General features: G+C 37.7%; 1 protein-coding gene across 1 annotated transcript in view; it reads right to left on the reverse strand.

The window, feature by feature from the left end:
• Window positions 1-1,326: 1,326 nt before the first annotated feature.
• The window catches only part of LOC107044978 (glutaredoxin domain-containing cysteine-rich protein CG31559), a gene marked incomplete at its 3' end in the record, with an annotated part of 119,712 nt that continues 97,178 nt past the window's right edge, over window positions 1,327-23,860 (reverse strand). Inside the window, exon 2 of the mRNA XM_015267061.2 lies at window positions 1,327-1,560. Coding sequence (XP_015122547.1) covers window positions 1,327-1,560 — 234 coding nt within the window. The remainder of the gene's footprint in view (window positions 1,561-23,860) is intronic.

The raw sequence follows: 23,860 nt of genomic DNA on the forward strand, positions 1-23,860 counted from the left end.
TTTCAATGCATAATTCAAGGTGAAATTTAGCTTTTCAATTGAAAATGAAAAATTCATTGAATTCATTGATTATTATCACTGACTAAACTAATTGAAAAAATTTTAATTAGCCGCAAAACTGTCGCTGACTATTCATTTAATGAATTTTTGAGTGATTCGAAGATTATACATAAAGTCATAATTGCCAAACTCATTCTTATGTGGTTTCTGATCAGAAGCAAATTCGATCAAATCCGATGAAAAGTGAAAAAAAAAATAATTCAACCGGAAAATTATATATACCATAGAAGATATCTTTTGTCGCATATTGAATCAATTTGGTTGTAATCGCTAAAGAAAGTGTCCATCAAACTATGACGGTTTCCGCGGCAATAATCATTCTCGTAAAAAATTTATATGTGTTTCACGTAAATACATTAACTCTCTAGAGAATTACATGAAGCTCCGGCCTAGTGAATGTTATTGAGCAGTTTATCTATTTTTCCAGCTAATACTCACAATTTCCACGAAACAAGCGAGAATTTCAAGAGGAAACTTGGATTTTTTTCCCGAAAACTGGGTTATTGGCAAAACTAGATAATTTTTATAGTGATTATTTCCCCCATCTTTCCGAACAATAGAATTGCGGTATTCGACGTGACATGGACCAATCAGAAAAAAATTATATCGAGAATTTTTCCCATCCAAAGCCAATAGAATAGCACTATTCGACTGTTATTTTATATAGTTGACACGGTATTTAACTGATAATTTTTTATAATTCCGCTAGTAATTTTTCATGTTGATATATATGAGGTATTCCACGCCAAATGAGTCAACCACTGACCCTCACCCACTTGGAAATTGATGGCGATTTTAGTAGAAATTGTGGGAGCCTCTGCATCATTGATTATTGCAGCGACATTCACGCACGGAGTGCGCTGCCGTATTCCGCGGCTGAGTCGCTCCTGGAACCCTATGCGACACTGACGCGGTGCGCTCCTATTTTTTCATTTTATCGATAATAATAATCATCAATTAGTTGCGAGCGATTATTATTCACTAACAAATCGTTAATCCTTCAATTATTGATTTGAATTAATACGCCTAATCTGAAGATTGTGAATTCTTAATGGACGGGATTTGAGGTTAGGACGGACACAGATAGGCCCATCCTGCATAAACCCCGCACAGCCCTGTCTCAGCGGTCCTGCTGCGTACCTCGCTGAGGTACCTCGCCGCGGAAGGCAATGTCGCGCGCCAACTTACGCCGCGATGTTTCTGTGCAATGAAATGTCTACTAGGGAAACCAATACCTAAATAAATCAAATCTGAGAAATGGCTTACCCCCACATGGTGTCCATCGATAAAGAGCTGCGGCACCTCGACATTATCACACCCAACCCTGTCCTTGAGCTCCATCTGAAACTGTCTACTCTTGAACAAGTCACGCTCCTCGTACTGCACCATGTGTGTACCCAGGATCCTCAGCATCTTCACGCATGCAATAGTCGTCTTTCTGACGACCCTCATTGACGTTGTGTAAACAACCACTTTGCCGGCATCCTTCTGTTTGTAATTCTGTCGAACACAAATAAAAACAATTCCATCAGAAACATCATTCGTAACCCACTATCTGCTGTACGACAGAGTAATGACAGTGCAATTACAGAAAATAGAATATTTCAGCGTGAAATAGCAAATATATGCATTTACTCGCATCAGGAAAGTGAGATACTTCTGCAGTATCTTTTCGCTTTTGAAGAATAAACGATTAATAGGAGTCAATTTATGCGTTCCAGTTTCGCGGTTCGCACGCTCGAAAGTATGGGGCTACATGATAATTACAAGGAAAAGCACCCGGTGGTTCTCGTTTTTGTGCTCATTTTTCTTCACTAGTATCTCTCTCTCTAAATTTTTCTGTTATCCCACTCGCGGTTCGAGTAGGGGAAGTGGTTCCTGTATCGCTCACCTAAGGAGGAACGTTAATTTTCGCATCTCAAACCATGATTTCGGATGAAAATTATAGTCGCAAAGTATTCTGTGGCCAGCCAACTAAATATTTAGACGTTTGCTTGTTTTGTATTGTTGGGGCTTAGAGCTTACGACTATTTCCTCTGTAACTTTTTAGGTTACGATGTTATGACAGTATTTGAAGTGAATGATCAGAATGCAATCAGATATGATGGTGAGAATCAACTGTAGTCAGCTCGGTTCTCGAGACACGTAAAACTGTAGATTGTATACATGGTTCGAACATGCTCAATTCTATTTTCTTTTGGTATTTCAACGTTTTTATCTCAAACATTCTCAATGTTGTCTTTATATTATTTGACTAAATCAAACAATCCAGAAATAATTCGCCAGTCCCAGCTTGCGAACCCGAGTTCCTCTGGCTCTGTAGGCGGACACCTTACCAACTGGATCCTCAATTCTTGTTTCATTTCCGATAAATTATCAAAAAATGAAGATTGGTGCTGAGTGAACGTTATTGGATACATCAAATACCGCTCAGTATCTAACCTCTAGTCAATAGCTGTCAAAATAAAGAAATCTCCGATGTTGGATGATTCAATAAAATGAATGGAATTCAGATTTTATTTGATAAATTGAAATGCATAAGAACGAAATGATATTGTGAAAATGTGAGAATGGTATTTCAATCATTATTCCATGTTTTTTGAATAATAATCAAATATTGTCGCTGTATTTCGATTGGACATTTTATTTCCATTTAGAACAAGTTATACATTTTAATATTTATTAAAATCTTCAAAGTAGTCCCCTTACCTGCATTTTTGAAAGATTGACTTGAATGTTGGTTACCCCATACATAATATAGCAAGGAAAGAAAATCTGAGCTTTTTTGAAAATTTCAATTTTTCAATTTTTTGGCTGTGAATTGGTAGAGACGAAAAAATATTGTAGTATGATGTAAGTTGAACGCCATGACACATCAGCAAATTCCAATAAAAAAAAATTTTGTTCGTCATTCATTTTATAAAATTACCATAATAATGAGAAAAAAATTAGAGACTACCACCTGCAACTTTCAAATTTCACCGCGGTCTCCCCTTAATAATTTCCTTAATGAATAATGAAGTTAGATGAATTAAAATTTCTATCAATGTGAAAATACGACTATACTCTTAACATGTTCAAAGAGAGAACCGAGCATACATGAGGTGTGTTTATGTGACGCAGTTACCATGAATCAAAACAAAATTTAGAGATCAATAAACACGCAATACCCTGTTGTTCTTCTTTTCTCTATTTTTTCCTCTCTTTCAGTTTCGTCGCTCGAGTCTATTTTCATGGGTGAGCTCCTCGTGGAGCTACACCAATGTGCAAACAAATAAATACTTGCACCTACGAAGGTCGTGAATAATAGCACCCATAAAAACAATGAGAGAGTTTATGGTAGGATAGAGCTTGTGTCAAGGTAATATTCAGGTTTTTTTTCCACTTCTGTTGGTTTTGAGATGGGAATAGCATAGAATTGATGCGAGTGAGAGGCGTAAAAGAATTCAATGATTACCACATTTTTTGATGGTTATGATACTTGATGATGTTTTCGATGATACTTGGACTCCCTAAGTAGTCATTTCCGGTGTTTTTCTCCTCAGGGTTTTGAAGATAAAGTTTCACAATTTTCAAATAGTGAACAGATGACAGAAATAGTGAACACTGGCGACAGATTTAGTAATAAATACTGTAGTGTCAGTGGTTGGCGATAATATTGAGACGGTACATCCTGAGAACTGACGCTTTTGAATCAAATAATATTCTTTATTTGAAATTCTTTCATTTAGTTGAACAGTATTTTTATTGGAAATGAATGGACTCATATATTTGATTGAAAAGAACAGTTTCAATTATATTAAACCTTAAGTGGTCTAAGATAATCTCCGCTCCATGTATTTTACAATTTCATCAACCCGTCAGCACTCGCGCTATATGATTTTCTTTTGCAACAATTTTCAGAGTGTCGGGACCATTATCAAAAAATTGAGATTTTGGACTGAAACTTTTTGATTGGCTCAAGCAACTATCCCGCTTTCCTCTGGGGCCAATAAAAACCATCTAGCACGTTTCAATAAATTATAAAAAAATATTTTGTAGAGCTCAGACGAGGAGCGTGTGAGATTCTTTCACGGGGCGAGTAAAGTCGGTCGTGTGGCTCGCTCGCATCGAGCGGTTCCGTGAGGCATCGGGTAATACTCGACAAATAAATCAGTCCCATGGATAGCTCGCACTGCTCTGTCTAACTAGTGTGCGCACAATGCAAGTGCTAAGGGGATAACCCCCGTCACTTTTTTTTGAATTTGAAAATTTTCTCTAATTTTGAGATTGAATTTCCAGCGAGTCGAGTTTCCAAAAGATTTAATAATTTATTGGTGTGAATAAAAAAATTGTCAATGTGTTCAATATATTTAAAAGTTGAAATCCAATTTTGTATGAATATTTCAGTCACAAAGTTTTTGCGTCAAAAGAAAAAAATCGAATAACGGTGGGGATTTCCTCATTGTGCGACCACTTAAGGTATATCCCAAGACAATCGGACCCAAAAGTTAGTGCCTATGGAGTTCCAAAAAAAATTCTAAATAACTTAATTTACTTCATTCTCCTAAGTCATTGACTTTCTCTATTTTCATGTGGTGTTGATGCAGGCAACAATAACTGTTTGAATCAAATAAGAAAAGCTTTCACGAAATTTACTCTTGTGGACGCAATATGTTGAAGATAATTTTTTCAAAAAATCATTTCTAGAAAAAATGTTCGGGAACTAAGATTCATATTACGCCTGAACAATACTCTTGGTCTATTCTATAAACTATGAAGTGGATTTCCCCCACAAAAAAAATGCCTGAACTATTTGAATATCCATAATGGACAAATAACTCCGGGTCCACCCGTTAGTAGGCGCGCGATGTGAGAAACTCTCACCGGCTTCTCGCCAAATATCGCCGCAGGCATCGTTGTTCGGGATTCAGCGGCTGTCAGTCCCATACCCGTAACACGTGAGTAATTCCAACCGAGTCGAAGGAAATATTTTTTTTCTTCTCAACTCTGACTGATAAACGGCTTTTATTACCGCCACCAGAGGAAACCAGAAGAGTTACCTGAGGCATTCAAAAAATTACAAGAAAATATTTGCACTTTTAGGGTATGTTCACTATAGGGTGAAAATGTTTGTGAAAGAAAGTCTCATAGCGTGTCTACTCACCAGTTACGTAAATATCAATTAATTCTCTTTGGAACCGGCCAACTTCGTTTGAATCAGATAGATCTATTCATCTGATACAAATGAAGCTTATTTAATTCACATAAATGATTTCGGTAGGTTACATAATAATATTATTGGAGTGTGGTCATTATTTGAAGGAATTGGGGATACGAATGGATGAAGATATTGTTCATAATAAGTTTATGCAAACGGGTGACGATCGATATGTTTGGGGAATTATTCTGGGATTACAATACTATGTATTATACTGCTTACATAACATTCCCGAGTGAGAATGGCTTCAGGCCCACCTGAAGCATGATCAGAACTTGATCAGGTTTTTGTAAGGTTCGACTGATCCGGTGATTCCTAATGAGAAGCTGACCAAGTTCTGATCCAGTAGATCGGATCCGAAAAACTACAGGCGGGTTCGGATCAAGTTCTGATCAGGTACACATCAGATGATGCCTGATGAAAACCTCACCGAGTTCTGATCCAGCAGATCGGATCCGAAAAACTACAGGCGGATTCGGATCAAGTTCTAATCAGGTAGACATGATCAGATGATGGCTGATGAGAACCTGACCAAGTTCTGATCCAGCAGATCGGATCCGAAAAAATACAAGCATGTTCTGGTCAAGTTCTGATCAGGTAGACATGATCAGATGATGCCTGATGAGAACGTGACCAAGTTTTGATCCAGTAGATCGGATCCGAAAAACTGCAGGATGATTCAGATCAAGTTCTGATCAGGTAGGCATGATCAGATGATGCCTGATGAGAACGTGACCAAGTTTTGATCCAGTAGATCGGATCCGAAAAACTGCAGGATGATTCAGATCAAGTTCTGATCAGGTAGGCATGATCGCACCCTGGGACCGGGCCATGTACGCGTGATATCTTCGATTGATTTTCGCATTCCTCTAAAAAAAATTTGACCGCCATTAGGAGTCGAACAACGCGACAACACCACACAACAGTTGATCGAGGTCGGTAAAATCGGTCACGATAATTCAGTGCTGAAAGCATATGGACACGTATAACACACACAAACATTCATCTCACTGTTACAACCCCAACTACCAGCCGAAGGGTGCGATGTTGCCCGATCAAAATTCGACTGTTACCACTGCAGTCACAAATCCTCCATTATTTATGAATATTTTCGTTAATTATTGTTTTTGAGACCGGAAAAGTACCCCATTGCACTTATAATTTGATGAGAAAAATAATTTGTAGCATGAATGATTTATTTAGTCAGTTTTATTTTTCTTTCAACTTAGTAGTCCATTTGATAGGTTAAACATCCTTAATTATTCGGCAATATGAACCTAATCTCACACACGGTGTCGGCTACTGGGACCGGCGGAGTGATGGTACACATTGACTTATTTACGTTAATATTTATTCACAGATGCATTATTCATACGATTTTTTCAATTTTTCTTGTTTCTGAAATGTTTAGAATCACTTTTTATTCATTACATATGATACTTTCGACTTGCATAAAGAAATACGCGAATTTTACACTGGGATTCTTTTTAGACTCCACGATAGATTCGCATCCTAGGAAGACTCGAAGAGCCATGAAACGTGGAGATATCATGAAATTTCCACTTTTTATTTTCAGAGTCATTACAATAACTTCCTCCCTTCGTGTTAGAAAGTTGAAAAATAATTCTTCTGAAATCAACAATATGTCCCACGATTTCTTTTTACAAAGTAATTTCCATGCTACTCTTCATGAAAAAATGTGGCGTGAGCCACAAACAAATTATTATTTCGAAATTCATATAACACGTCTCGAATATTCTATATCGTTGTATTCGAGACAAACATCATTCTGTTTTTGTCCCTCACGAAATTTCTGGACAATTCTGGAACCTTCCATAACAAAAGGTATTTAAATCCGCACGCTCCCAACCAAATATTTCTGTCGATCTCAGTCTGATTCTCAAACTCGATGTAAATACATCTAACGTGCTAAATACAACACCTTTATTCTGCTAAACCACGAGTTATTATTCTACGACATACACCTATTCGCCACAAAAAAACCTGTGTGTATTTTTTCCCCTTAATTTCCCTTCTCCCTCTCATCATAAAAAATCATGCACATTACTTCACTATTGGAAATTATGGTATTGATTCCAGAACAGCAAAATTCTTCCTCCGTGAAAAAGTGTAAAAACGTCGCATATGATTCTCTCCACCTTTTATAGTATTTTCAAGCATAAAAATTCCGGCATTACCTATCCCACGTTCTCAACTCTGAACTCATAGGAATAAAACCATAAAAACTAGAAAGCACTCGCGATTACGGTTGAATTAAACGCGAGGAAACGCAGGATAAAGAGTCGTCATGCAACTTTTTTTTTCTCTTCCTCTCCCCAGTCAGCTATACCATATTTAAAAACTCTTTCTATTGCCACAGGTATCCATATGCACGCATCACTGCGGTACTAATACTCTCCCGGTGTGCGCCACGATCGTTACGTCATAGTGGGTCCTGGTAAGCGACCGCGGGGACAGAGATCGTGATTTTGTTGAATTAACTTTCACTGCGTGACTGGAGTGTCAGGAATACATTCATGTGATGAATAAAAATGGAGTATCTGGAATAAATACATCTGAGGATGGAATGTTATTCACAAAAAATAGTCATTAGTACTGTCATTTCGCTCGCACTTTCACTATTTTTAGAGAGAGAATGAAACCAATAGATCAGATGTAATAATTGAGAGGTTGAAAAACACGTTGTCATTTGCATGTACACGTGCTAGTTCAGCAGAGATACCTGTATTCACCATACGATGAAACAGCATTTATATGCACCAATTGCTGCATTGTTCACTGAACTGTGTCTGAAGGTGACGTATTATAATGAGTTATAATACATGTGTATCTCTCGGAAGCGAAGAACCGTGTTGCGGAACTTTTTCGTTGACGCTCATTACTACTTCATTACTGATAATTTCACATATACTGGTGGAAATTTATCGATATTTAATCGACGGTTACGCTCGCATTGACAATTTTACAACTTTGAACGGAATTTTTTAGAAAAAAAAATCGAAATTTGCGTCTAATTTAATTCAATTATTCGGAGATTTTTTATTCATGTCTGAGCAATGTAGAAGGAATCATAATTAATTGAGTTTATTAAATTTTGATAGGCGAATACACGGTGAGAATATAGAATTAAAAATTACTGTGTGAACATAGTAATTGAGGACCATAACGGAAAAACTTAACAATTTGATTTATTTTAAGCGAACGTGGCGATATGAAATTCATTTTCTACACTGATAGAAAGCATTAGTTAGTGTTAACGAATGAATCTAGTTGGAGGCTAGGGGAGGGTGCGCCTGTACCGCTCAGCAGGCAATACCGCCCACCCAATTTTCTCCACAACCATCAACGCGAAATTTTTTTTCTCTTCCTGATCACCAAGGATTTGATGATAGAATGTGATTATTGGAAAAATTTCACTCTATTTACCACTTTAAATATTAAAAAACACATAACAAAGATTCGAGGTCTTTATGGTGCAAAATTGGTGCACTAGTAATTAAGGTTTTTGATAGTTTCAAACTCCGAATTGTTATATTAAGGATAATCGGGCGAGGAGGAAATGTAGGGGGTGAGGCGGAGGGGTTTCTATTGTTTTCGTGCAGAAAACCAATTGCTGAACAAAAAAAATTTTCCCATTCGGAGTCAAAATTCAGGCAATATTAGGGAGTATCTCCGGTTAAAAATTAGGGGAGGGTGGGGCAAAATGGCCCCCCTTCAATTGTCAATAACTTGTGAATGACATCGTGAAAATTCCCAGTTTCAACTTCATTTTGAAGATAATTTTTCATTCTTCAAAACGAGCTCTAGCTGATCCCAATCGGATTATTGAATCGGAAAATATTGACGATTGAAGGGGGGCCGTTTTGCCCCATCCTCCCCTATTTTTGGAGCTAATCAAATTTATTTGTATCTGTTCCACGCATTGAATGGTTTTCAGATTGTTTTTTTTTTAATAAATGAAAAAATATTAATCCATGCAAAAAAGTGGCAACATCGTCGCTAGTGTTTTTTTTTTCACCAGGAGCTGGTACCACTGGCTCGAGGGAACTCCAATCACAACGCTTCATCGCTCTCTCGCAAGAGACGTTTAAATTGACCGCGCTACCCCCACCCGATCGGTACTTGAGACGTTGTTGCTCGTTTGGGCTGCGTGCGTAGAAATTTCATTTTTAGTACTTTTTTCGCTATTATTAATAAACAATGCTCCCAGGCGACAATCTTTTACACTCAAAAAATCATTGATCACATGTTCTAAATGTGTCTAAAATTTTATGACTAGCTGCTTTTTTTCCTTGGGTTTTGCAGTTTTTTTTGTGATTTCCATAAGATCACGGGTTAAGTGACCCCTTTTTCAAAAATTCATAATAAATTAACCATGCTCCCCAGCAGTCTGAAACTTTGCACACGCCTTTTCCATCATTTAAAAAATACGTAAAGAATAAAAGAGAAAAATGGCTGCGTTTTTTCTAACTCTCCGGGCTCGCCCGATTATTCTTAAACTATGGTTATTCGATTCGTGTTACATTCACGCGTAATTTGAGACCAATTCGAACTCAAAACTCAGCTCGCGTCAATAGTTATCAACAATTTTGTTGACGCCGAGCGGAGCCGGTAATACCGCTCATAGGATCGGCTACGTTGTTACTCGACTACAGGTTAGGTTGCAGCGCAAGCGATACACGCAATTTCCTATGGGCGGCATTGGAATCGTGCCGAGCGGTATTACCCCACGGCGGGTAGTACCACTCAATGGGCTTTCTCTTTCGTTTTTAATTAATTTTGTCGATTCTGAGGGGAATTAGACGTCTACACTTCGAGAATAATGAGTTCAATAGTCAAAGAAGTACATAAAAATATTTTTTCCACTCAAGTTGAAATAGAAAATGTAAAACTGGCATTTCCCCTTAGGTGGGCGCTACAGGCATACACTCCCCTAGGGTCTATTCGGTCTCACCAAATATTCATTCATTAATAGTAACCAAATGCATATTTGAGAAGCCTTGTTTACCTAGATTTTCACCTTTCAAAGTGAACCATTCGTTAACAGTTAACGAATCTCGTTTGGAATAAATGAATCATTCTATCAGTGTACCGTTTACAGTTTTTAATGTTAAAAGAAGGGGTAAGGGAGGGGACTTTTGTGACCCTGCGGACCCTTGGGGCTTTTAGGGTCAAAAGGAGTACAAGGGTCTCAGGGTACAATAAGGTTACAAGGGTCAAGAGGGTTGAAATGCCTTATTTGATTTTTGATTTTTGATTTTTTTTAAGGATATCCAAGCGTCTTTTATAGTTTAGTACAGATCACACTATTGATTCAATCATTCTCAATTCATCAAATTTGGCAATTAAATTCCGTGAGAAAAATTTGAAAATCATGAATATTCAGCGTTATTCAAATTAAATTTTGCATAGGATTATTTTTTTAAACATGCATTATTTGTAAATAAATAATTGAAATTGTTTAAAATTTCGGAAACCTAATTTTTTTAGGCATGAAATCGATTTCTGGTAAAATTCTGGATATGAATAAATTTGTTACGATTTCGAACTAATAATTTTTATGGTGAGAAATTGATTGTTTATAAAATATTTATAGAAAATGCTCGTAATTTTCAAAAATTGAAATGTTTTATTTATTTCATCAATCTTCCTCCAAAAGTAAATTTTCTAATTTTTTTCAGATTTTTTAAATGTTTCTAACGGTTCTGTTACGTCCAAACATAATATGTGCTAATGGTCTATATTTCGGGTCAAAGCAAATAATGCTCTTTATTCCAGGGACCGAGATCAAAGTCAAACGATCTATCAGGTGTGCTAATGATTTCTGCTAATTTTAGCTTGTTAAAAATTAAAGTACACTGTTGGAAATTTTTAGAAATTTCATAGAAAATATGGTAGAATTCTCATGAGAGTGACATTAAATCTGATTCAGGGGAAAAATGGTTATGAAATTGAAAGTTTTAGGTAAAATTCAAGGAAATCCATGGATTTTCAGTGGCAGTGAGACGGAAACATCACAACTTCATTGAATTTCTAATGAAACAGAAATATTCAGAAACAACATGACATGAATATTAAATTTTTTCCTAAATGTTCCTAATTTTTCAGAATTTTCAACGAATAATTGAACTGAAAAACCAAGTATTTTATTAATTCTCAGATCATTCGAACAGAAAATCCATGGAATATTTCATTTTGCAATGACAAGATTTCCTGATGTTTAAACATGGAAAATTCTGACGAACGTCTTTAAGTGTAGTGTAGATGATTGCTAGGTTGATTCACATAAAATTGCCGGAAAGAAGGTTGATTGCCAATTTATTCATTCAAAGTAATCTGTTTACAATCGTTCTCTCCAAGCGATGCGTACAGTTATCGATTCCTCTTTAGTTGTAATAACTAAAGTGCTGCGGTTCCGAGCAATTATCATATCAATTGAATTGTTTTTTTCATTTTGCTCGGCCAATTGAATTTCAACGGCTTTTTGTTTTTTGTATTGGTTAATAGTGACTTTAAAATATGTAAAATTTTAGTTGAACTTATTTAGCCGAGCGAACAGTTTTAAAGATTTTTATTACAATTCAGACCTACATATACGAACCTGAGTTTTAATTGCACTTTCTGACATCGAGGGCTGTTGATAAGAGCGAATGATATGTCATAGTCATATCTACGACAGATTTTTCCATGTGCAGATGTATTGCTTCTTATTTTTAGTTGATGATCAGTCTCCTGTGATTAGAATGCGATTACGTGAGAAAATCATGTGAGAGAGCAAAAAGAAAAAAAAAGTATCATCTCGAGGCGCAGTTTATGTGATCTACGTGGCACTTGACAACGAGGTGGTTAGATTCTCACCTAAAAACAGACGCGCATCCTCAAAAATTATGAATCTAAAGGAAAAAAATTTCTTTTTAAAATTTGATCCATCAAATCTAGACATCACAATTCAATATCAGATTCAAATTCAGTCTAGCGAAGTTTAAATCATAAATTCATAGTAACATGTCTGAAAGCTTCGGGTCAAATGGGGCTCAAATGAAAGCTCTGAGGAAAGGCTTCAATCAATCCATTACTAAATAATTAACATAAAACTGTTGTTTATTGCTAAACGCGTCTTAGTAAAATACAAGTAAAGATGTTACGTAGAAGTCAGATGGTTGACTCGCTGAGTATTCGATGATTAGCGCCAAACTGAATTCGTATTCGTAATCGGATCAAATATTACAAAGGTAACATGCGATGTGTCGTATATGTATGAGACTCAGGTGTTGGTGTATCTCGGTCAACGCTGGTCAACGCGAGCCTTTATGCTCGGATATAGCGAGACACTACAGAAAAGCATTTCACTGGAGACATAATAACAAATTACTTGGATATCCTTAAGCAACCGGTCAAATAAAAATACCTAAATTTTAAAATGATTTGTAACTCAAGAATATCGTTAACGCGATACAATAACAATGATCAATTGAACTGAAGGTCACACATTTCATTGAGGTTTTGATCAAACCCTTAACAAATCAAGGGAATACCTCCGAGGGAATCTTTTATTGACTTGGTTGGCTTCCGGATGGATGCCGCGTTGAGTTTCAGCATTGCGCCGACGTTTCGCAAACATTGCAGTCTGCATCTTCAGGGCTATGAGCTCCGATTCTGAGCTCCGATGTGTGGGGGCAGTCCTTATATACCTTCCCTTGTGGTGGTGGGAGAAGGGGAAGGGGGGGGGGTCAGCCAATCATATGTTTTTAATTGATCAGCTGGTCAATTAAAAAACCGGGAGGACGGTTTTCCAAATGGGGTTCACTTGATATCCTCTGTCCCTGTTGAGGTTGTTAGGGTTTTTATGGATCTCCAAACCCTCTCGGTATTTCCTTTCGAAATACCCTTGAGACTTGGCCAGCATTTTGGCTTGGTCGTAGTAGATAGTATGTCCAGTATCCATCCAATGTTCAGCCAGGGCAGACTGTTCTAAGTGACCGTATTTGGAGCACCGCTGGTGTTCTTTGATCCGTGTACTGATCTTCCTCCCGGTTTCTCCAATGTACACTTTCCCGCATGAGCAAGGGATCTCGTACACTCCTGGTGTACTCAAGGCTGGTCTTGGATCCTTCGCGCTCGGCAGCATCTGTCCGATCTTCTTTGGGGGTTGGAAGATCGTTCGGATGTTATGTTTACCGAGTACTCTGCTGATGCGTTCTGTTGTGCCTCTCAGATAGGGGAGGAGGGCCATTTTAGGTCTTTCCTGGTTTTCCTCAGGAACAGTCTCCTCTTGGAGAGATGAGAGCTTGCTCTGTAGCTTTTGCTTGACCTTTCGAATTTGTTGGATGTTATACCCATTCGTGGTCAGAGCTGTCTCAAGATGTTCAACTTCACTGTCAACGTTTGAGGGTTGAGAAATTGTAAGTGCTCTATACATGAGAGAGCTGATAACGGAGTGTTTCTGGGAGGGGTGGTGATGGGAGGTAGCATTGAGATACCTACCTGTGTGTGTTGGCTTGCGATATACTTGGTGGCCCAGAGTGCCATCCTCGTTGCGCCGAACCAGAACATCCAGAAAAGGAAGACATCTGTCCTGCTCAATTTCCATGGTGAACTTGATGCTCGTGTGCTGATTGTTCAAGAACTCCAGGAATTGGGTTAGACCAGTCTTTCCATGTGGCCAGATGACAAAGGTATCGTCCACATATCTGAACCACACAGAAGGTTTCTGAGGTGCTGACTTCAATACTTCGTTCTCAAAGTGTTCCATGAATATATTTGCAATAATCGGGGAGATGGGAGAACCCATTGCTGCTCCTGATTTTTGCTCATAGAATTCTCCTTCGAACTGAAAGTATGTAGAAGTCAGGCAGTGCTCAATTAAGGGAAGGAATTGGGAATAAATGTTATTGGAATTCTTGATGATTTCCAAGGTTTTTGAGATTGGGACGTTAGTGAAGAGTGATTCTACATCGAAACTAACTAAGATATCATCTGGAGAAGTCCGAAGATTTCTAAGTTTGTTGACGAAATCTAGTGAGTTCTGAATGTATGAACCGTTCAGGCCAGTCAACTTTTGGAGTGGTTTCGTGAGAAACTTGGCCAGCTGGTAAGTTGGCGCTCCAATGTTACTGACAATGGGACGGAGAGGAACAGACTCTTTATGGATTTTGGGGAGTCCATAGAGTCTAGGAGGGAAGGATTCTTTAGGAGTGAGGAATTTCGTCAAGTCAGCGGAGAGACCAGCCTTCTTCAGGAGATCAACAGTTTTTCGCTCAATTGTACGAGTAGGATCCTTCCTGAGCTTGACGTAAACTCTGGAGTCACCCAACATCGCACTGAGCTTACTGGAGTAGTCGTCCTTATCCATAACCACCGTGGCATTGCCTTTGTCTGCCGGAAGAATGATCAAATCATTATTTTCCTTTAGACTACGCAGTGCAAGGCGTTCCTCCCTGGTGATATTGTCACTGGGGGGGGTGGCCTTGTGGAGGATGTTGGACAACTTTCTCCGGATCTCGTTGCTGGTCTCCTGAGGAAGATGGTAAATCGCTGTCTCGGTGCGACTGATGATTTCCTCGGTGGGGATCTTTTTGGGGGCAACAGCGAAGTTGTGTCCTTTTGCCAACACAGATACTTGTGCTTCACTAAGCTCATATGTGCTCAGATTCTTCACAGTGTGAGTGAGGGTCGGGACTTTCTCCTGGGGGATCAACTTCCTGAACTTACCCCTCTGACTCTCAGTTCTCATCTCAGCTGTTCGGACTGCTTGTTCATTGGTAACACGATCAAGAGTCTCCCACAGCTGAGGTTCCAACTGCTGAGCCAGAAGCAGGTGAAGATCGAGGAGTTGTTTGGAGAGATGAGCCAGGTTCTTCTTAGCTGCTGTTATTCTCTCCTTGACCAGTCTCAGCGAAGCTTGGCGAAGGATGGCATTTGCCTGCTTCGAGGGAACAGGATTCCTCAGACGGAGGAATTTTGGTACCACTTGATGGTCACGGCACCTTTTCAAAAAAGTTAGGGAGCACAGTTGGACGTGCAAGGACTTCCTAAGTTTGGTGAATGAATTCACCGACCCAAGAATAGCCTCTCCGTGGAGGCGTTTAATCTTAGTTTTGAGGCTTTCGCGGCCATTATTAATGACTTGGTTGGCTTCCAGATGGATGCCGCGTTGAGTTTCAGCATTGCGCCGACGTTTCGCAAACATTGCAGTCTGCATCTTCAGGGCTATGAACTCCGCTTCTGAGCTCCGATGTGTGGGGGCAGTCCTTATATACCTTCCCTTGTGGTGGTGGGGGAAGGGGAAGGGGGGGGGGAAGTCAGCCAATCATATGTTTTTAATTGATCAGCTGGTCATCTTCTTTAGATTCCGAGATATTGATTGAAAACTGGTCAATAGTCAAAATTGACTTATCTCCTTTTACCACTTCGCTTCTGAATTGATTTGAATTAATACGCATAATCTGAAGATTGTGAATTCTTAATTGACGGGATTTGAGGTTAGGGAGGTCACAGATAGGTCCATCCCACATAAACCCCCAGACTCAGCGCCCCTACTGCGCACCTTTCTGAGGTATCTCGCCGTGAAAGGCAATATCGCGCGCCAATTGACGCCGCGACGTTCCTGCGCAATGAAATTTCTACTAGGGTTATTTAAAATTTCAGGCATGGATTGGACATGGAAAATTGGGCCAAAAATGGTTAAAAGTTCTAGATGTGGATCGTCGACATTTCAGTTCATAAGAAAACGAATGAGTTTTTCATTCATTCATCACAGACTGAACAAATTGACGGATTTATGACCCCGAAGATTTCTATTTAATTCTCTTTGTACACAGTAACAACAGACATTGTTTCCAATTAGCGGACACAGCTATGAATCACAATAAACTATCATTTCGATCATACAACGTAGTAATTATAATTACGAGAGCCACAGCAGTGAGAACGATGGTATCAAAATGGGGAATAGATTGTGATCGATAGACAGTGGTACTCTCAGTGTACTTAGCTAGAAATCTAATTATTATTGCAAATGACGAGACACCTCTCGATGGATCGTTAACAATTACCTTCGGAGCGAAATGTATTGGTAAATGTGTGCCAGCATTTATCGGGGGGAGATATGAGGTGAGGAGAGACCTGTTGAACCAGGTGTGCACCACTGGAATGATCAATAAAAGGAAAGCATTATTTATGGGGGAAGTTGTTCAAGGTCTTGGGGGATTTTCAGTGTGGTTAACTTAATGAAGAGTCATTTACAAATTAGCTGGGAGGAGAACGGGCATAATTTTTGAAAGAATTTCCTTGGTTTAAAATTAGAAGGAGAATCACTATAATTTTTACTTTTTATTATTTAATTAAAATATAATGATTTCCAGATTTTTTGGTTATTTATTCATAAACCCATGTATTTATTTGAATGGGAATGTTTTAATTATATAAAGAGAATCATTTATTCATTGCACTGAGAGAAAAAAATTTGTTTTGACGAAAAATTAATAATAAGAAAGAGATCTTTTTTCGCGTTGAATCAATTTAGTTGTCGACAATAAAGAACGTTTTCACCGAAACATGATAATTTCTGTAGTAGTAATTGTTCTTGTTCAAAGAATTAGATGAACTTCCGGTTTAAACAAGTGCCTGTTATTCAGTTGTGTATAACTTTGCCCAATAAACACTAGTAATTTTCGTGAAGCAAATCATAATTTCAAGAGAGCACGTGAATTTTCTTGCTGAAAACTATTATTGGTACATCGAAATAATTTATAGGGGAATTTTTTTATCGTTGTCAATGAATTCTTTCTATGGCGTAAATCTATGGGATTAGCTCAGATCAAATTATTGTGCTACAATAAATTATATTTTTTCCTACTAACAATTCGAATTGTTCTAGGAATATTTCTAATGATCATGAAAAAAAATTGTTTCTTCTGAAAGATCTTCTTCTGATCAATATGGTTATATATTGATAGGAAAAAATTAATTTTATCAAGAGGATTTTATTCGAACCAACTATCATTTAGTTGTTAATTTTCAAATAAATATGATTTTATAGGGAATACCAGTTACCTCTTCTTGAGATGCATTTGATTGGGAGAAATGAAACTACTCTAAAACCGAAGTTCCTTTTCATTGCCGCCATAATGAGAGTATTTGATTTCTTTCTAGCCTCAAATTTGCTAACTCCAGAAATTCGATGGTTTACACAAAAATCAAAATTATTCGCATGACTAAATACGTTGTTATTTCAATCAACACGATTATACGTTGTTCCAAGTAAATTATAATTGAAGTAAACATTTCAATTTTTATGTCAAATCAGGATGAATATTGTTACGCGGAAAAAGCTTTGAGATTGTAGTAAGATGTCGTTGAGTGGAAAGAAGTTTATATTTCTTGACTAATAACAATCGCATTAGTTTACAATAACAGAATCACAGATTACGACAATTCTACACAAACTTGGATATCACAAATTTCGTTCAATGTGGTGTACGAAAACCTCAATTTAAACATCGGTTTCATTCGAGAAAACAACATTTAATTCATTCCTCAATGTAATCATCTCTTAGGTATGAATTTTTGATGAATTCATGAAAGTAGAAAATTTTTTGACTAGAGATTATATTAGGTTAAAAAAATATAGTTTTGGCACAATAAAAACAAATCTCGATATAAAACAACGTCACGACGCCCTCATCTTTTATAGATAGGGCTGAGTTTCCTTACTAGCTGTCATTTTTGGATTTATGTTCAATGAATGAATGAACCAATCAACTGTATAAATCCGTATATTAACTCCCGAAATGAGTGAGTCGGGTGGATTTTTCCCAACTAAAACTCAGTTTCCCTCTTCTTGAAACCTACAAATCAGTAGCGAAGTGGTAAAATGGTACAAGTTAATTTTGACTATTGGCCAGTTTTCAATGAATATCTCGGAATCTAAGGGAGATGGCAAAATTTTTGTTATAAACTTTTTTATAGAACCGATTGAGAGCTAGAACAAATGTGTGTTTGAAACGCAGCAAATAAGTAATTATCTAAAGTTACCGGGCTCAACGTAAAATCTCGACCGACTTCGGGACCCTTCGGATTCACGGACAAATCACAAAGCAAATCGCCAAATATAAAATTTCAGTAGTATCAATCTACTCCTCAAAGAGTATACATAGGTTAGTCAGAGATTCACCTATAGAGTACAGTATCAAAATAACCGAGTATCGAGTATATCACCGAGTATTATATTGAGTCTAGCGCTCTGTGTAGCGTCTCTATTTGATTCAATTATCAATTAATTCCGAGTTAACTATCAATCATTTTGAGTCAATCATCAAGTTTAATATCGAGAGAATCTCTAGTGCAGTGTAAAGACTATTATCAAATTGACATTGAGACATTCACCAATTCGTGTATCCCTAAAATCAAGACGCGTGGCTTGCGCCACAAATAAAGTACATCACCACTGTTTTTGTAATCCGCGCGTCTTTAATTTCACCCTTTCCATATCACGTGTCCCCAATCCGCCCTAATATTAGGCCTCAATCTCGAAAAATGTGATTACAAAAATTTCGCTATCTCCCTTAGATTCCGAGATATTCCTCAAAAACTCTACTGGGAGATGAGTCGACTTAAACCGTTTTACCACTTCACTACTGAAATTAATTCCCTTGTCTCATCTTCATTCCCGCTAATTTATTGTTTCCTTATTTCAAGAGTATCATTCTCCAAACGAACAATGGTCCCTCAAAACAAAGCACGAATAAAACGGAAAAGACTGACTCCGTGCGTAATAGCGAATGCTTAACGTTGCGTATCGCGGTCGTCTAATTGTCCAGATCCAATCAGTAGAAAAGCAGAAAAATCTGTAGAAAATTCACTCTACAAATAACTATCTTCCTCTCCTTTGGCTCGACACCTAACACGCTCGGTTACGACTATTCTCACGGACAAGAATAAAGAAAAATTAGAACAAAAGAGAATATAAGAAATCAGTCAAGGAGAGGTGTGCCAAGGGCGATATTTCACCGCATCGTTGAGAGGAGGTATGAGAGGGAAGAGTTGAATCATCTCGCTTGACATTTCATTGAACATCTGATGTTCCTATCTGCGAGCAAAAAATACTACTGAAGCGAATGGATGCCACTTCAAATAAGAAATATATCAAATTTTTTATCGACACGCCAACAATACGGAGAGTATCAATACCAAAAATTGCGGGCAACAAGGCACTTCAATTTGCGACCATAATTTCACCAGACGATGTATACAACAGTTCTTGATAATTTTTTTTCACCATCGGCGAAAGATCATACGACAGCAGTGGCTCATCCGCGTGTGCCGATTTATTGGGCTGATATTTTCGATAAATAAATCGGGCACGTGACGGGAAAAAAATATATACGCACGAGTGACGGTTGATCGATTGCTTATAATCATTCCGGAAGGGGGCGTCTGTACCGTTAACAGCTTCGGTGAGGATGCTGCTTCCTTGGGCAAGGTGGTGGAGAACTGTTGGATGGGGAGGGGGTGAATGTACCCGCAGACGATAAATGAACATGGGGAGGTGGATCCTTCGAAGCCTCGGTGTTAGGGGTGAGATGGGACACAAGATGGCAGTGCTCTGTTAATCGTTTCATATCGATTAACAGACCTTTTCATTGTAACTAGACGGAAGTGCCCACGCGTGAACGGGTCTACCCTGGTAGAAACTGATCGAAATTCTGCGACATTGAGCCGAACGGCCTGTGCGTATAACATTGAATTCCGTGCGCCGATTCACGCCGCGATGTTTTTGCGCCATGTAAATTTCTACTATTAGGGTAGTGACTTCTGGCTAGAGTTTCGGGCAGTTTCGACTGCAAATACACGGGTCTGAATAGGGGAAATTTGTTTATTTGCATTATTCATTGATTACCTTTGCTTTTTCTTAAGCCAAAATTGAAGAAATATATTCTGCGGCAATAGCAATAGTAACTAAGCGCTAAGACGATTTAAGTTGACTTACCTCATTGAATTACATTGAATTAGATTTTGCTCCACAATAACCTTTCGGTCTGTAAAATTTGCCAGAATTTGGCCTCGTCCATTGATAGAAAAAATTATTTTTATTCAGATGTTTCTTTCTTGGAACAAGTATTATATACTTGAACAAATTTCAAATAAATATGATCTTACGGTGAATATCAATTATTTCTTCATGAGATATATTTACTTGAATCAAATAAAAGAGTCTTTGGCATCAAGTAACATGTATTCACCACAAAAATGGAAAAGTTATATTTTTTGTTAACCTAATATAATCTCTAGTCGAGAAATTTTCTACTTTCATGAATTGATCGAAAATTCGTACCTAGGACATGATTACATTGAGGAATGAATTGAATGTTGTTTTTTCGAATGAAGCCGATGGAACCGAATGGAATGGAGCCGATGGTTTAAATTGAGCTTTCCGTACATCACGTTGAACGAAATTTGTGATATCCAAGTTTGTGTTGAATTGACGTAATCTGTTATTATAAACTAATGGGATTTTTTTTAGGCAAGAAATATAAACTTCGTTCAACTCAACGACGTCTTACTAACAATCTCAAAGCTTTTTCCGCGTAACAATATTCATCCTGATTCGAGATACGGAATTCTCACTTCAATTATAATTTACTTGGAACAACCTATGATCGTGTTGATTGAGATAACAACGTGTTTAGTCATCAGAATAATTTAGATTTTTGAGTAAACCAACGAATTTCTGGAGTTAGCAAACTTTTGGCTAGAAAGAAATCAAATACTCTCATTATTGCGACAAATAAAAGAAACTTCAATTCTAAAGAAGTTCGATTTTCCCCAATCAAATGTATCTCAAGAGGAGATAACTGGTCTTCATTATGAAATCATGTTCATTTGAAAATTAACCACCAAATGATAGTTGGTGTAAATAAAATTCTCTTGATAAAATTAATTTTCGGTGTACTTGTTCTACAGTGACAGTCTCAAGTAAATATTTTTCAAATATTACGAAATGTTGTTCTCTGTGCAGAAACTTTCGTCCTCTTTGTATGTTTGGCATCAACAGCCAGTTCTATGAATTGAATTAAGCTTTAAAAAATAGTACGCGTATAATCCACTAGATATAAACGAATTCCAACAATACATTTGAAAAAAGAAGTTCAGGCTTCCGTGGACGATTTCTCCACAACTGGGATAATGTTACGGGAGATCAGGTCGCTGAGACGTTTCCAACATTAGTACCGTTATTGAGTAATTATCGTCGTGGATAAAGGCAATATTTCTGATAAAACTGTTCAACAGTGAAATAATACCCCGATAACTTCTCGAGTCATCGGACCAAATGAACTGATCCGCAACTCTGTGATTTCCCACGTTGTGATTAAACTCGGTCAATATTATTCGAATTTTATAGACCGTGGATTAGTTCTTACTTTCGTTTGTTCGATGCTTCATTGACTTCCAGTGAAGATACTTGGTCAAGCTTATAAACTTGATGACAAAACAACAATGGAATAGCTCGTAAACGGGAGAAAGTTCCATCAAAGGATGAGAAATAAACCGAGAGCTGAACGAAACATCCATTTGCTGAATGCATCAAATAAATTTTGAAACCCTCAGGCGCATAATTACCATGGATTTAATGCGACTTACTTCGTGTCATGGCGATAATGTCGGTCGTGACTCCTGTTTAGGGTACTTTCATGCTGGAGTTACGAATCAACACATTTGGTTTCAAAAGAGACTAGGGTTGTAATGGGATTCCCAAGTCTAGTCTGTCATTTAGATAATAATGGTTCCTGCAACTTTTTCTTTTTTCACTGTTACTGGCACAGACGGAGGTTTCACATGGTTTCTCGGGCGGAGTGATTTCTTACCGTACGGATGCAAGAGATGGGCAACAAATTCAAATCAGTAGCGAAGTGGTAAAACGGTACAAGTCAATTTCGACTATTGACCAGTTTTCAATGAATATTCCGGAATCTAAGGGAGACAGCAAAATTTTTCTTATAACCTTTTTTGTAAAGTCGATTGAGAGCTACAACAAATGTGTATTTAAAACACAGCAATAGTTTCCTATCTAATGGTACTCGGCTCAATGGAAGTTCTCGAATGACCTCGGGACCCTTCGGGTTCACGGTCAGATCACGAAGTAAATCACCCATCGAGTTCAGTATCAATCTACTCCTCAAAGAGTATACATCGATTAGTCAGAGATTCACCTATAGAGTACAGTATCAAACTAACCGAGTATCGAGTACATCATCGAGTATTATATTGAGTCTAGCGCTATGTGTAGCGCCTCTATTTAATTCAATTATCAATTAATTCCGAGTTAACTATCAATTATTTTGAGTCAATCATCAAGTTTAATATCGAGAGAATCTCTAGTGCAGTATAAAGACTATTATCAAATTGACATTGAGATATTCATCAATTCGTGTATCCCTGAAATCAAGACGCGTGGCTTGCGCCACAAATAAAGTATATCCCCAGTGTTTCGTAATCTGCGTGTCTTTCATTTTCACCCTTTCCATATCACGTGTCCCCGATCCGCCCTAATATTAGCCTTAATCTCGAACAATGTGATTACGAAAATTTCGCTATCTCCCTTAGGTTCGGAAATATTTCTTAAAAACTCAACTGCGAGATAAGTCGACTTAAACCGTTTTACCACTTCGCTACTGAAATGTTGTTGATTATTTCAATGATTGAACGAAAGGTGAGCTGTCCTTGCTGACATCATTCTATGGGGATGTATCGATAAAGGTGCACTCGGAAACTTATCCACTCAAAAAAAAAAATTACTTCTTATCAGTAGAAAAAGTACTTGTACCCAGTACCAAGGGGTTTCTGGGGAAAGGCAAATTTTGTACTTCCTGGAGGTCACGAAAGAAGTGGATGCAAATATCATACGTCAAACACCTGGGTACTGGTCAAAAGTACCTCAGTACTTGTCATAAGTACTTTTGTTACTCGGGACAAGTAAAAAAAGTACTTGTACCGAGTAACTGGCTGGTTCTTTTCAAAAGTACCAACAGAACTCAATATAAGTAGCAATACTATTCCAATCCAGTACTCATAATTTTTTCAGGAATTCATTCAAGATTACAAATGAAGATCCAAATGNCAAATTTTGTACTTCCTGGAGGTCACGAAAGAAGTGGATGCAAATATCATACGTCAAACACCTGGGTACTGGTCAAAAGTACCTCAGTACTTGTCATAAGTACTTTTGTTACTCGGGACAAGTAAAAAAAGTACTTGTACCGAGTAACTGGCTGGTTCTTTTCAAAAGTACCAACAGAACTCAATATAAGTAGCAATACTATTCCAATCCAGTACTCATAATTTTTTCAGGAATTCATTCAAGATTACAAATGAAGATCCAAATGTTGGAGTACAAGTGCACGCACAGAAAAATTTGAAGGTAAAATACGTTTTTGAAATGGTAATTCACATTTTCAAAAACGTAATTTACGATTTTCTTAAACGGGAAAATTACGTCTTTGAGATCGTAAATTACGGTGAAAATTTCCTCAATTCTGATCTTGACCAATCAGAGTGCAGTATTCGGGGTCACGTGACGCG

The sequence above is a fragment of the Diachasma alloeum genome, unplaced genomic scaffold, assembly GCF_001412515.2.
Source record: "Diachasma alloeum isolate Michigan unplaced genomic scaffold, Dall2.0 Dall_scaffold_00857, whole genome shotgun sequence".
Taxonomy (NCBI): domain Eukaryota; kingdom Metazoa; phylum Arthropoda; class Insecta; order Hymenoptera; family Braconidae; genus Diachasma; species Diachasma alloeum.